Below are 12695 nucleotides of genomic sequence, written 5' to 3'. Positions count from 1 at the left end.
CTGTAGTCCTGGAAAGTACCTGATTTAACTGAACCAGCTCTCCTTCCAGGGCTAGCAGAGGGGAGATTCATGTCAGCAGCAGCCCTTCTCTTAAATCAGCCTTGTTTGTGAAGGAAGAAACTGCCCTCTCTACCTTTGCCCCATCTAAATCCTGTCTGGAGTTCTGTCTCAACTTCAAGGCTCTGCTCCCATCCTCTCTTTTCCACAGAGCCTGCCCTGATCTCTCCTGCACCTTGAACTCTCCCTGCCTTGAACTCCACTGGCGCTAATTGTTGGCATCACTTGCTTGGCCCTTGTGTTTCCTCCTGGTCAGTTGCTGAATTGTGTAGTCACAGAGCCCGCCCCCTTTGTCGTATTCCCCCTGTGGCATCGAGTGCCGGGTTGAGCATAAGAATTCATTGCAAAGCGGCGCCAAGGACTGCAGAGCTTTCGTGACCTACGTGGCACCACACGTGGGCAGTTTTGTGGCTCTGTTTCTTGTAAAATCCTCTTAGTCTTTCCCTACCCTCTTTTCCAGGACTGTATCTATAAAAGATGGCATTTTGTGCTGCATTCACATTAGCAGGCCTGGAAGCATAAATAGAATTAATTATAGATTTTGTGGTGAGTGGAAAAGCTTTTTAAAAAATCATTTGCCTCAGGAGTCACTAATTAGACTTTACAGACATTCAGGTCAGGCATTTCAGCTAAACTATTATTTCTATTTAACTCAGTAAAGAATCCAAATGTAATAAAAAATTCCCATTACTTAAATAGGCTGAAGAGATTGCAGGGAGGTATGTTCAGTTAATCCTCAGGTCAACCCCACACCCTCCAGCTCCTTCTCCTATATCTAGGAATCTGTTAAGACTTACTGTAAAAGCAATAGCAGAATTTAGACAAAATCCATTGAAACACTGCAGGGTCCAGCTCCGCATGAGGGCCACTGACTTTGCCAGTATTCATGAAATCAACAAGCTCGTCTTACTAAATAAACCTCCTCTTGGAGTTCACAGTTATCTGAGCTTTCCTTCTGAAAACAAGACAGGAAAGTGGTTTTATAGAAAAACGATGAATTTCCTCAGTTTCAAAACCTTGTTTGTCCTGTGCTCCTTCACACCAGACTCTCCTTGAGTGTGAAACTAAGAGAAGAGTAGCATATATTTAGATAAGCTGGATGCCCCTCTCCAGACAAAAACTCTTGAATGTTTTGAGGATAATAAACTTTATGGTCTAAAATTCAGTAATCTCTTAAACATGTCTTTCTTGCACGTTGGAATATTTACTTGGTATTATGCATGACTATACATAGGAGCCTGGAGGGCTAGGGTCTACAGGGTCACAAAGAGTCAGACACAACTTAGCAACTAAACACAACAATGACTATACATAAAATCATGTATGAATCCTAGAAAGATCTCTGTGTGTTAGTAAATTTTTAAGTTCAGTTTCCGTAGAACTGATAGGAATCTAGGATAATGTCCATAGTTAACAATAAATATGTCTGTTGCTGTTAAGTCACTTCAGTCGTGTCTGACTCTGTGCAATCCCATAGACATCAGCCCACCAGATTCCCCCGCCCCTGAGATTCTCCACGCAAGAACAGTGGAGTGGGTTGCCATTTCCTTCTCCAATGCATGAAAGTGAAAAGTGAAAGTGAATTTGCTCTCTTATCGACCTCATAAACCGCAGCCTACCAGGCTCCTCCATCCATGGGATTTTCCAGGCAAGAGTACTAGAGTGATATGTCTATTGAGTTTTAAATGTGGAATGGAATTTACTTAGGAAAGGTGACTATCTTTTTTTTCTTTCCAAAATTTTATTATAGATCAAATAGTTTCAAAATTCGTGGGGGCAAGATTGACAGTCCTGAAGACAAGGATGAGCCAGATACGTGTCCCAAGCTCCCTGACATTTTCTAAAAGCAATATCCTCCAGGTTTATCCAACATGAATACTGCCATCAGCTATAGTATTGTACCTGGGAGTCTGAACCCCACCTCTCAAACATATACATTTTTGCCAAGTAAAGGGACCAAGGCCTTTTACAAAGCAGGCCTGTCTAGACCTTAAACATGGGGATATAGTACACCTACAACATTACTGTTTTAAAATATAAGTCATTTAAAAGGATGAAGGTGAGAAGTAGTCCTGCTGAAAGGGCAGTCTCCAAAGATGGTGGTGCTTAATAAGAAGAGGGAGATGTTACAAGATGTTGAAACTAGCTTTGTATTCAAAAGACTATAAAAGATTTAAAGTTCAATTTAAAAAACCAGAAAAGATTAATGTAATAAAAGATTATATTTATGGGGAAAAAGAAAGACTGCTATATAATATACTAAAATGCCAGTTAATGAAGCCATACAGAAAGTGTGCCATTTGTGCAACAAATATTTATTTAGTGCCTACTATGTGCTGGATAAAAACAATTCTCCTTGCCTTTGTAGAGGTTATAGTCTAAGAGGGAAGATAGACAATGACCAACCAATCATAAATATATCATTATAAACCACAATAAGTCCTCTGGAAGATGGTAATTTATACTAAAATGTGAATGAATACAGAAATATTTCATTGGTAAAATCACCAAGACTTAGGTCACAAAATCCATACTGAATTTGGAGGGTGACAAGGAGAGTGAATGTAAGGGACATTGCTAAGTCTTGGCTTAGAGAACTGCTGCTGCTAAGTCACTTCAGTCGTGTCTGACTCTGTGCGACCCTATAGACGGCAGCCCACCAGGCTCCCCTGTCCCTGGGATTCTCCAGGCAAGAATACTGGAGTGAATTGGGTGATAGATAGTTAACCACCTATGGGCCAGCCTACTTCAAGCTCTAGGCATCTTAGAAGAAGAATATGCCTTTCATGATAAATAAGACACTAAGAAACATGCTATATAGATATGTAGAAGCAAAAGGCCCTAATACTACAAATGGATAAAGGAAATTGGTCTTAAATGAACACACACAAAACCCTTCCAACAGGAAATGGCCAAGTAAATAAAGAATGATAGTTTATTAGGGAAGGAGGCAGAGCAATGAGGGGGAAAAAATTAGGTAAGCTTATGGTAAGGGAGGGATTCATAACAACTCTATGCAAATATTCACAGTCTTTAAGGATTCTTGAGAAATCTCTGCATAAACCCTGAACTTTATGAGAAAAGTCTTCAAAGTAAATAAGTAAAGTCCTGGACTAATCCACCATGGATTTCACTTTAAATATATTGAATAGCTTTTATTACTTGGCAGAGTTATTTTACATCGGTTGCCTCTTTTACTCCCCTAATAATCTAATGAGGTGTTCAAGAGTATCACTACCAGTACAACACGTGCATTTCTAGAGCTCTTTACAGATTCCAACATGCTTACCCATATATCTTCTTTTTGAAATCTGCCCAAAAGGTAGCAGGATAACATTATTAGCCATCTTTCAGGCATTTTCAGCAAATAGGATTTAGCAAGAGGCCAATGGTGAGTGATGAGATAGACGCAGTTATGAGTGATTGTCTTTGCCCAAGAGTAGTAGCAGTCATAGCAGTAGGTAACAGAAGTAAGAGTAACAGCTACCATTGTTTGAGAACTGAGTATGTGTTAGACATCCTGCTAAGAGCTTTACTACTAAGGCTGCTCTGAGCCTGTTTCTTGGTACCTTATTTTCATGAAAGGCACTCGTTGGCTGATGGCCCAAGGTCATTAAATAACTATTGACTAATCACATCTGTCTAGTTCTGTCTACAGAACAAAAACCTTGTCAGTATTCCTTAATCTCACTCTCTTCCTCACTCTCTAAGCCAACTTTTACCACCTAAGTTCTATTGATTTTACAAATGAAACTTCTCTGCGTTCTTGTCTGTTACTCATTTTACCATCAGACAGCTCTTTGAGGTCAGTGTTTTTCTTATTCTCATTTTACAGAAAAAGAAACTGAGATGCAGAAGTTTAATAACTTATCCAAATCCTCCTGGCCAGTAAGTGGTGGGGCTTGGATCTGAACAGAAATCTATTTAAAGTCCAGATCTATTTTTTTCTGTCTCCAGAGCCCAGGTTCCTAAGAATAAATTATCATTAGTTGAGGATTTCCAGGCCCTGTGCTATGGACTCTACCTATAGTATCTCATTTAATCTTCCCAACTCAACAACCTCATGCAGTAGGTACTGTTCTTATCCTACCATTACAGATGAGGAAACAGACTCAGAGAGGTTATGGAACTTCCCCAAGGTCACAGTGCTTATGAGTTGACCCAAGCAATTTGATTCCAGATTCTAAATTATTAGTATGTTAAACTGTTTCACAAAATTGGGGTTCAGACAAGTTTAAGGATTTGCCAGGGACCATAAGTCAGACAAGTAGAGGGCCAAGATCAAGGCCAAAAGCCAGTTCTTCACACTGGTTAGGCTTGAGACATGTGGTAGTCTTAGCCCAGTCTCCGGTGGAGGTCAATTATTCTGTCACCTCTGACATCACCCTGACCCTGTGTGAGTTCTTCCCGCTCTGTCTAGTCATTTCCCATCTTCTGGTTCCCAGTGCTCTGTCTGTACCTCCTCCATGGCTACCAGTGCCCAGATCGGGGACGGATCCTCTGCCTCCCCACACCCATCCAGTCTCCAGTCCCTTAGGCTGCTCTGCTGTCTGCTGAAGTTCAGACAGACTGATTACTGTACAGTCTGGGCTGCTAATAACCAAAGGACCCCAAATCCACCCCATGCCATTCTGACTTCCTACCTTTTGAAACCAGATATTTCAAACTAATAGAAGCCACAGTCCCAGACAAATCCTGCCCATCCCCCTCACTGATAAATTTTACTCTATTGGCTGCACCATATCCCTTCCAGATGTTTTATGTTAAGATTGGGAAAGCTGTGTTTTTACTGGATTGAATCACTGCACTTGGCTGACATTTTTTGGCCCTAATACACTCCTTAGATTTATCAGCTAATTGCAGACACTTTGAGAGAATCATACGGCATGTGTTTATTATGACAAAACCTGCAAGTGTGTCTTTGTGGTTAAAGATTCACGGGTGTTTCCTTTACTGACCCCTGGTTAAGTATTAGAGTTGGTTCAAAAATGTTGCTTCCAAGTCAGGAACGTAACATGGGTGAAAATTTCATTTTTGTGTTTTGATGGAGTTTGAGGAATGGGACAGGATAGATCCAATAGCTCAATTTTCATTCTTGGACTGTTGAAATCTTTAGTTGAAGATAATAAAATGACTTATAAATGGAGATGGAGGAATTTTATTTAAAACGTAAGAAACAGCTTTATGTTGTTCTAATATCACTTAAATAAATTTCTCCAATGGGTCAATTGTGTTTCTTCCAATGTGGCCTGTTTGGAGATTTATGCCTGAAAACATGATGAAGAGGGTGGTTGCCTCTCTGAGTAACAGCCACCAGTAGCTAGGATGGCCCTTCAGGCAAGAAGAGCCCAGTGGCAGCAAACTAGGGGGGAGAAAGGAGAGGACAGTCATCACAGTTCAGGTAGCTTGGGTGCTATCTGGGGAGGATCTGGATGAGGATCCTGGCAAGCCCCAATCCTAGGATGCTGCTTCATCTAAAGGACTGTATTGACCATTGGAAAGAGGAGGAAGGAAAAGCCTGAAGGGAAACACGGATGCCCAGGATATATCCTTCGGTGGCGGGGGTGGGGGAGGGGGGGTGGGGGGTGGAGGGGATGGGGCTGTCCCTCATTCCAAGTAACAATGTCAGTGAAGGGCTCAGGGGTGATACTGGGTCCCTAGAGCCAGGTATGTGAGGGCCACTGACCCACAGAGATGGAGGTGGAGAGCTGGGTGCATGTTATCTCATTCCTGCGAAACAGGGGGAACTGAGACTGCACCTGTGCTTGAGGTGCGTGGTGACTGGGTAAGCTAAAGCGAGAGGAAAGAAGTCAAGCGCTGACAAAAAGGAACAAATTGCTTTGACTCTGGAATCACATAGAAGCTGAAAACAGATACTAAAATGCCTTTAAATTGTGAAAGAGGCAGAAAGAATGTTCAGGAAAAATAGCTGGAAGTCTAAATCTTAGAATTGTCAAGAAAAAGAAATACAGTCAGCCCTCTGTAACCTGGGTTTCACATTTGCAGATTCAACCAGCTGGGGATCAAAAATATTTGTATAAAAAAAAAAAATCCAGAAAGTTCCAAAAAGTAAAACTTGAGTTTGCAGCATGCTGGGGACTATTTACATAGCATTTCCATTGTATTATGAATTATAAGCAATCTAGAGATGATTTAAAGCAGCAGTCCCCAACCTTTTTGGCACCAGGGACTGATTTTGTGGGAGAAAATTTTTCCATGGACCGGGGTGGGGGCGGGGGAATGGTTCAGTGGTAATGCGAGTGATGGGGAGTGGCAGATGAAGCTTCACTGGCTTGCCTGCCACTCACCTCTTGCTGTGCGGCCCAATTCCTAACAGGCCATGGATGTGTACCATTTCCATAGCCTGGAGGTTGGGGACCCCTGACTTAAAGTATACGGAAGAATGTGTGCAGATACTCCACCATTTTATATAAGGGACTTGTGCATCCTCTGATTTCGGTGTCCATGGAGATCCTGGACCAGTCCTCCTGCAGGTACTGAGGGAGGACCATGCTGCTTCTTATGACTCTCAGGTATAGAGAATTACCTCAAATACCTGGTTGCGAGGGAGCCTCTTTCAGTGAATACGTCTGAATGTTTTGTCGTCTGTATATCAGAGAACAATTTTCTGAAGCATGTTGTTCATTTCCTTTCACAATGCTTCTCTATGAGGATGCCCAGATTTCTCTCTGGAATGGGTAAATATTATCTCTTCTGAGAAACTGGTTTGTTTTCATTCTTCAGACTGAGAATCTCATAAATATTGTCTGTCCTCATTTGCTACTAGAAAGCTTAGAATTAAATTCAGGAGCCACTCCTAACAAGGAAATAAGCTCTTCCCAGTGTATTTTGTCTATGCTATTCTCACTCCTTACTTCATCTTCCCCTGATTTTCCCTTTAATCCATTTCCTCCCCTTTTGTAATTTATTATATATTTTGTTTTACTGTATCCTTGTGGCATATGTATCACTTAAGCTGGAACAAAGAAGCATATTTGCTAAAAACATCCATGCAAGTTAATGTGTGTTTCCCAGTGCTAAAAATCCTTTTTTTCTTTTACAGACTTTACATTTTATTTCACTATTAATTCTTTTAACAAATGCCCCCTTCATAAATAGAGCAAAATGGTCTTCTTCAGCCCTCTGACCCATTTCAATTTCCAAATTAAGTAAGGCCCACCCAAATAAAAGATCCTGCGGTATATCACTCAGTGTCCTATACTTGTTTAAAATGCTTAGCCAAAATTTTAGAATCCTTATGCAGTAAGCAGTGAGATTCATAAATGCTAGAGAAAAGCTTAAAAGTCAGATACCCCGATTTCGCCAGAAGCCTTTAATTCCCTGTGCAGTCTTGGAGTTCTCCAGACTCTCCACTGAACCCTGAAAGACTCACTTGGGGGAAAAACTATTTTATTTCCATTTACGTAAGGTCCTCTTAAAGTGTGAGGCACAATAAGTAGGCTTCAAAGACATCCTTTGCCTGCAACATGTTTCCACTTTAACTAGAAGGCGACTGAGTAATCTGAGCGTGCATCTCTTCTAGAGAGTTGGCCATTTCCATCCTATCTCTCTGGTCTTATCTATTAATCACTTGTTTTTCTACTTTTTAAGCTTCTTTTGTTCCAGCTAAAGAGGTCTATGCATTTCTAGTTTCTCACCTTTGCAAATGCCACTCCCTGCTGGGACCTTAACCTTCCCCTAACTTATTCCTGCCCACTTGACTGCATCCCACCCTCAGCAGCCACTTCTTCCAGGAAGCCCTTCTCAATTACAGCCCTCAGTGATCTCCCCCATGAACTCTGTAGTTTGTACTGTCTGCCCTTTTACCCTGGCATCTATCACATAGAATGGTCCATGGTTATTTATCTTTTCAAGTGTAGCTCCCATTTCATCTACTGGATGTAAACGTCTCTATAACTAGGACTGGCCTTTCATAGATTCAATGCATATCTGCCAGAACAAATGAATAAATAATTCTTATGGCTTTTGTGGGGCTTCCAGGGTGTTGCTAGTGGTAAAGAACCCACCTGCCAATGCAGGAGACCTAAGGGATGCAGCTTCAATCCCTGGGTCAGGAAGATCCCCTGGAGCGGGGCAAGGCAGCCCAATCCAGTATTCTTGCCTGGAGAATCCCATGGACAGAGGAGCCTGGCAGGCTGCAGTCCATAGGGTCGCAGAGTCGGACGGGACTGAATCGACTTAGCACACAGGCACATAGCTTTTGTGACACCCAGAACATCTAGCACAGTACTGCTCATTAAATGCTTGACATTAATAATATCAGTGAAAATGTAACACTCTACTTATCCACCCACTACAGCATAGTATCCTTGAGCCTTCTGATCCTGGTAGCTAAAATCAAACCCACTTTTCTAACAAAATAGCTATGCTTTGACTTTGACTTTTTGATTTCCTCTCCTCCTAGATATTGAAGAAATCCTGCATCGAAATTCTAGCAGCTGAACCATCCACCATATGTGCAGGAGGTAAATTGAAACTAAGTGTTAATTGCTGTCACATGAATGATGAGATATCGAATTCAGGTCACGGTTACTTCATCAGTAGCAAAGAAGGGAGTTGGGGCACAAAAGGGGAGGGGGAAAAAAGGAGTAGAAATTGCTAAATTTGCTTCTGGGGCAAAAAGGTAATAAATAAACAACATGTCAGTTGTTTGAAAGTTTGAAAAAGCCTATCCAAATTCTCTCCTTTCATGGAAACTAATTATAGGAATATTACAGAAATACTGGATTCCCACACACCGCTACCAATACCCCTTTAACCCTTCATCTTCATGGCAGCCCTACATCACATCACAGTGATCATAGGCCACCTCTGAAATGTTGACATATTTAATTGTTTAACTGGTGCTGAACCTCTTTCCATAACTAATATTTTCATTTTAGTTAATCGCCCCATCTGCCAGCCCTTACAGAATGTCAATAGGCAGCTCCAGTTGTCCCCATAAAGAGCCATTATAATTTTATCATTAATGCAGCAAACCTCTGCTTAACGAAGAATCACCCTTCTCTGGGTCACAGTATTTTTTCTGACTGATCAAAATTGGGGTCTTGTTGTTGTTTTGTATTATAATGGACTGCCTAAAGCTTCAACCGTGCTGGCTCTCCTCGTACAATTCCTGGTAGTTTCCCCATCATTCTCCTTTTATTTATTTAAAAAGTACCGTTAGGCACCTACTGAATGCCAGGCACTGTGGTAGGTGCTCAAGATTCGAAAAGGATAAACTCTCTCCATTATTTCCTGGTGCTCTAGGACCTGGAGTCTTCCACTGTTGAGACCTCACTGTTGACATAGTCTTTCTAGTCTCCTAAAATACCAAGTGCCAATTATTAATTTATCATAGAAAATATATCATGCAACCCTGTAAGTAGTGAGGAAGAACTTTCCAGCTTTTTCAAAAACTGTACAGTTTTATTCTTTATGGCATATTCTATTGATATAAGTGAGGTAATTCCTTGAGGATTTCATTCTAGTTTCTTGGCTATATTTTAGAATAGCTGAAACACTTTCAAGGAGTTAGATGTACTGAATAGTATGAACCAACAACAAAACACTAAGGATATATGTAAACATACAAAGTTGTTAGTGGTATTTGGGTACTGACTATTCAGAAATGTGTGTAAATTTCCTGAAGAAAAGCAATCAACAAAGAGTATCTGTTGACCTTTAAATACACTGCTACCTGGCAACACAGATGGCAGCAACATATGTAGCTGGCACAAAGACAGGTCCAGGAAAACCTTCTTAAGAAAAAGAATTGAAATATCTTACTTTTGCAAATTTACAAAAGCATATGACTACATGAAACCCAGTGCCAGGAGCCTAACCAGGGTTCATTAGCTCCAAGGTAAATCTGCCTCCACAATTTTTATCATTCCTTTATTTTAAAACAATTAGAAAACAGGGGAGTTCCTTAATTGTGCAATTATCTCATTCATGAAAAAACAACCCAGACTTGCAGTTTAGCAATCCTACTGTATGTTTTGCAACCGTGTATTGAATCAGAACATTTAAAGACAATGAATACTGAATTCTGTTAAATCAGCAGCATAATCAGTTCCCTTCCTGTAAGGTTATTAGGGACAGAGAAGAAATCTTTCTCTCCACTTCCCACTGCCTCAGAGTACATGGTACTTAATAGGTGGTCAATAAATGTTGACCGAATGCCTTGATTCATATATTCCTTCAATAAACAATGCACCAATTTTTGCTCATTTGACCCTGATTAACAACTACTTTCACCTAATCTCAAGAAGTTATCAGACCTTTGAACTGCCAATTTAAAATGAAGCAAAATTAGAAATAGCCGAAGACAGAACAAGACCCCTCAAACCCACAAAATCTCAACCGGTTGGACAATGGAAAAATATCTTATTAAATAATTCTTGAATCAAAGATTAATAAACCAAAATCTACTTTACTTGCCATCAAGGTGTTCAAGACAATAAAAAGCCCACATATATAAATATAATGAATTTGTCACAGAAATATCAAGATCCACAAGATCTAATCCTAGCAAATTCAGTTTTTAGTCTGTTTCTTATTAAACAAAAAAGAAAAATAATTAAGTAAAAGATATTTTTAAAGCTAAGGAAAATACAAGAAAAAAGATTAAAATGCATTAATTAATTTAAACAAATTAAAACAAGTTAACTGATAAATTATGCCAGGAGCTGTGTCTTTGACCAATAAAATAGACAAATCTCTGGTAAATCCAGACCAAAGAATCTTCCTTTGGATACTTTTTAAATCTCTGACTGAAATGCAATAGTGCATATTTTATAAACAAACAATAGTTTCCCATATCAGAGTAAACTATCCAATTCTATTTATTTTATTTCTTTTTTAATTAAAGTATAGTTAATTTACAATGTTGTGTTAATTTTTACTGTACAGAAAAATGATTCAGTTATATATGTGCGTGTGTGTATATATATATACATTCTTTTTTATACTTTTTCCCAGTATGGTTTATCACAGGATAATATTTCCCTGTGCTATACTGTAGGGCCTTGTTATTTATCCATTCTGTATATACGAGTTTGCATCTGCTAACCCCCAACTCCCCCTCTGCCCCCCCATTTCCTTTATTTCTTAGGAAAAAATTAACAAAGACACAACAATAGACCTAGTCATATGTTTTGAAAAGGCAAGCTCTCACCTCTCTTGACTTAGAATCATTAGGGTTAAAGCATGTTGATTAGAGAATAACTTCATTAAGAAGAAAATGAAACTTTCATAAGATATCCCTACTCCAAAAGTTCTTCCAAGGATTCTCTTAAAGGTCTATCTCTGATCATTCTTGGAGTAAGCATGGCTTTCATGAAATATTGGGGGCTACTTCCCCGTGGTTATGAACTCCTGTCAAGTAGACCCAGGCATACCCTGTCTGAAATTTTCATTAGGCTACTGCGAGGATCTGGAGATTTATGTGAAAGTGCTTTAAAAATCATGAACTGTTATAACAAAACAAGGTGATATTATTATCATAAGTATCGTTTTAATAAGGATTGAAGGTCAATGTGAGAATGTTGATAATGTCATACCTAGATGAGAAAAATATGCCTGTATGTTTTTCTGAGCTTCCCTGATGGCTCGGTGGTAAAGAATCCACCTGCCAATGCAGGAGACGCGGATTTGATCCACTGGTCAGGAAGATCCCTGGAGAAGGAAATGGCAACCCACTCCAGTATTCTTGCCTGGGAAATCCCATGGACAGAGGACCCTGGCAGCTACAGTTCATAGGGTGGCAAAAGAGTCAGACATGACTTAGTAGCTAAACAACAACAATGTTTCTCTACTGAAAGAAAATTGGAGAAATACATAGAGTTCAGAGTATCTGCAAAATGATTCACTAACTCAATATGTACTGAAGGGGAAAGTAAACAAGGAATATTGAGACTAAATCCTGTGAAGAAGATAGAATTTGCTTTCATCCAAAACCTTTCCTCTCAGCCCCCTCCCCTGCCTCTCTGAATTACTTCCCTTCCTTGGCCGCCAGAGCACCCCCTCCTGTGAAGCCCCACCCAGGCCTGTCCGCTCAAGACACTCTATGCTGATGACTGCATTCCCCCAAGACAGTGATCTCTGCTGGCTTTCACCAACAACTCAGCAACAGGCATAATTCTGACAGCACACCAAGCTCTGAGTGAGGCAGTGAGACAACGCACTGGACGACAAAACTGAGATCCAACACAGACCTTTCCATGTTGGCCTGCAAATAACATGGTGAAATTTAATAGGACAGATATAAAATGTTGAACTTGCAAACAGTTTCATATACAAGCAAGTTTAGAGAAACTTGACTTAGTAACATTTCGTGCAAAGAAAAAGAAAAAAGCAAGAAGACGCATAGCTATCTTGAGAGCCAACAAGAATGCCTTTGACAAAAAAGAAGCTGATGCCATCTTAGGGTGCATCAGTAGCCATCCAGTGTCCAGGGTAAGAGAGCTAATTCCATGCTGTGCTATTCCAAGTTCAGACCATGGCTCCAAGTCCCATATTTTAAGGATAGCATTGACACATGTTCTTAATAGAAGAGGAGATGGAACTAGAAAGCATTTAATAATTCATTCAGGATGTGAGGGCAGCCTGGCTGTGATATCTGTCACTCCACTGAT

General features: G+C 40.2%; 1 protein-coding gene across 1 annotated transcript in view; it reads left to right on the top strand.

Moving 5' to 3' along the window:
• ANTXR1 (anthrax toxin receptor 1) overlaps positions 1-12695 on the top strand; it is a 257202-nt gene that overhangs the window by 71058 nt on the left and 173449 nt on the right. Inside the window, 1 exon segment of the mRNA XM_010845314.1 lies at positions 8483-8543. Coding sequence (XP_010843616.1) covers positions 8483-8543 — 61 coding nt within the window.

The sequence above is a fragment of the Bison bison genome, unplaced genomic scaffold (assembly GCF_000754665.1).
Source record: "Bison bison bison isolate TAMUID 2011002044 unplaced genomic scaffold, Bison_UMD1.0 scf7180017864215, whole genome shotgun sequence".
NCBI classification, from domain to species: domain Eukaryota; kingdom Metazoa; phylum Chordata; class Mammalia; order Artiodactyla; family Bovidae; genus Bison; species Bison bison.
The sequence above is the reverse complement of the archived record's forward strand: the minus strand, read 5'-3'. Positions and strand labels throughout refer to the sequence as shown.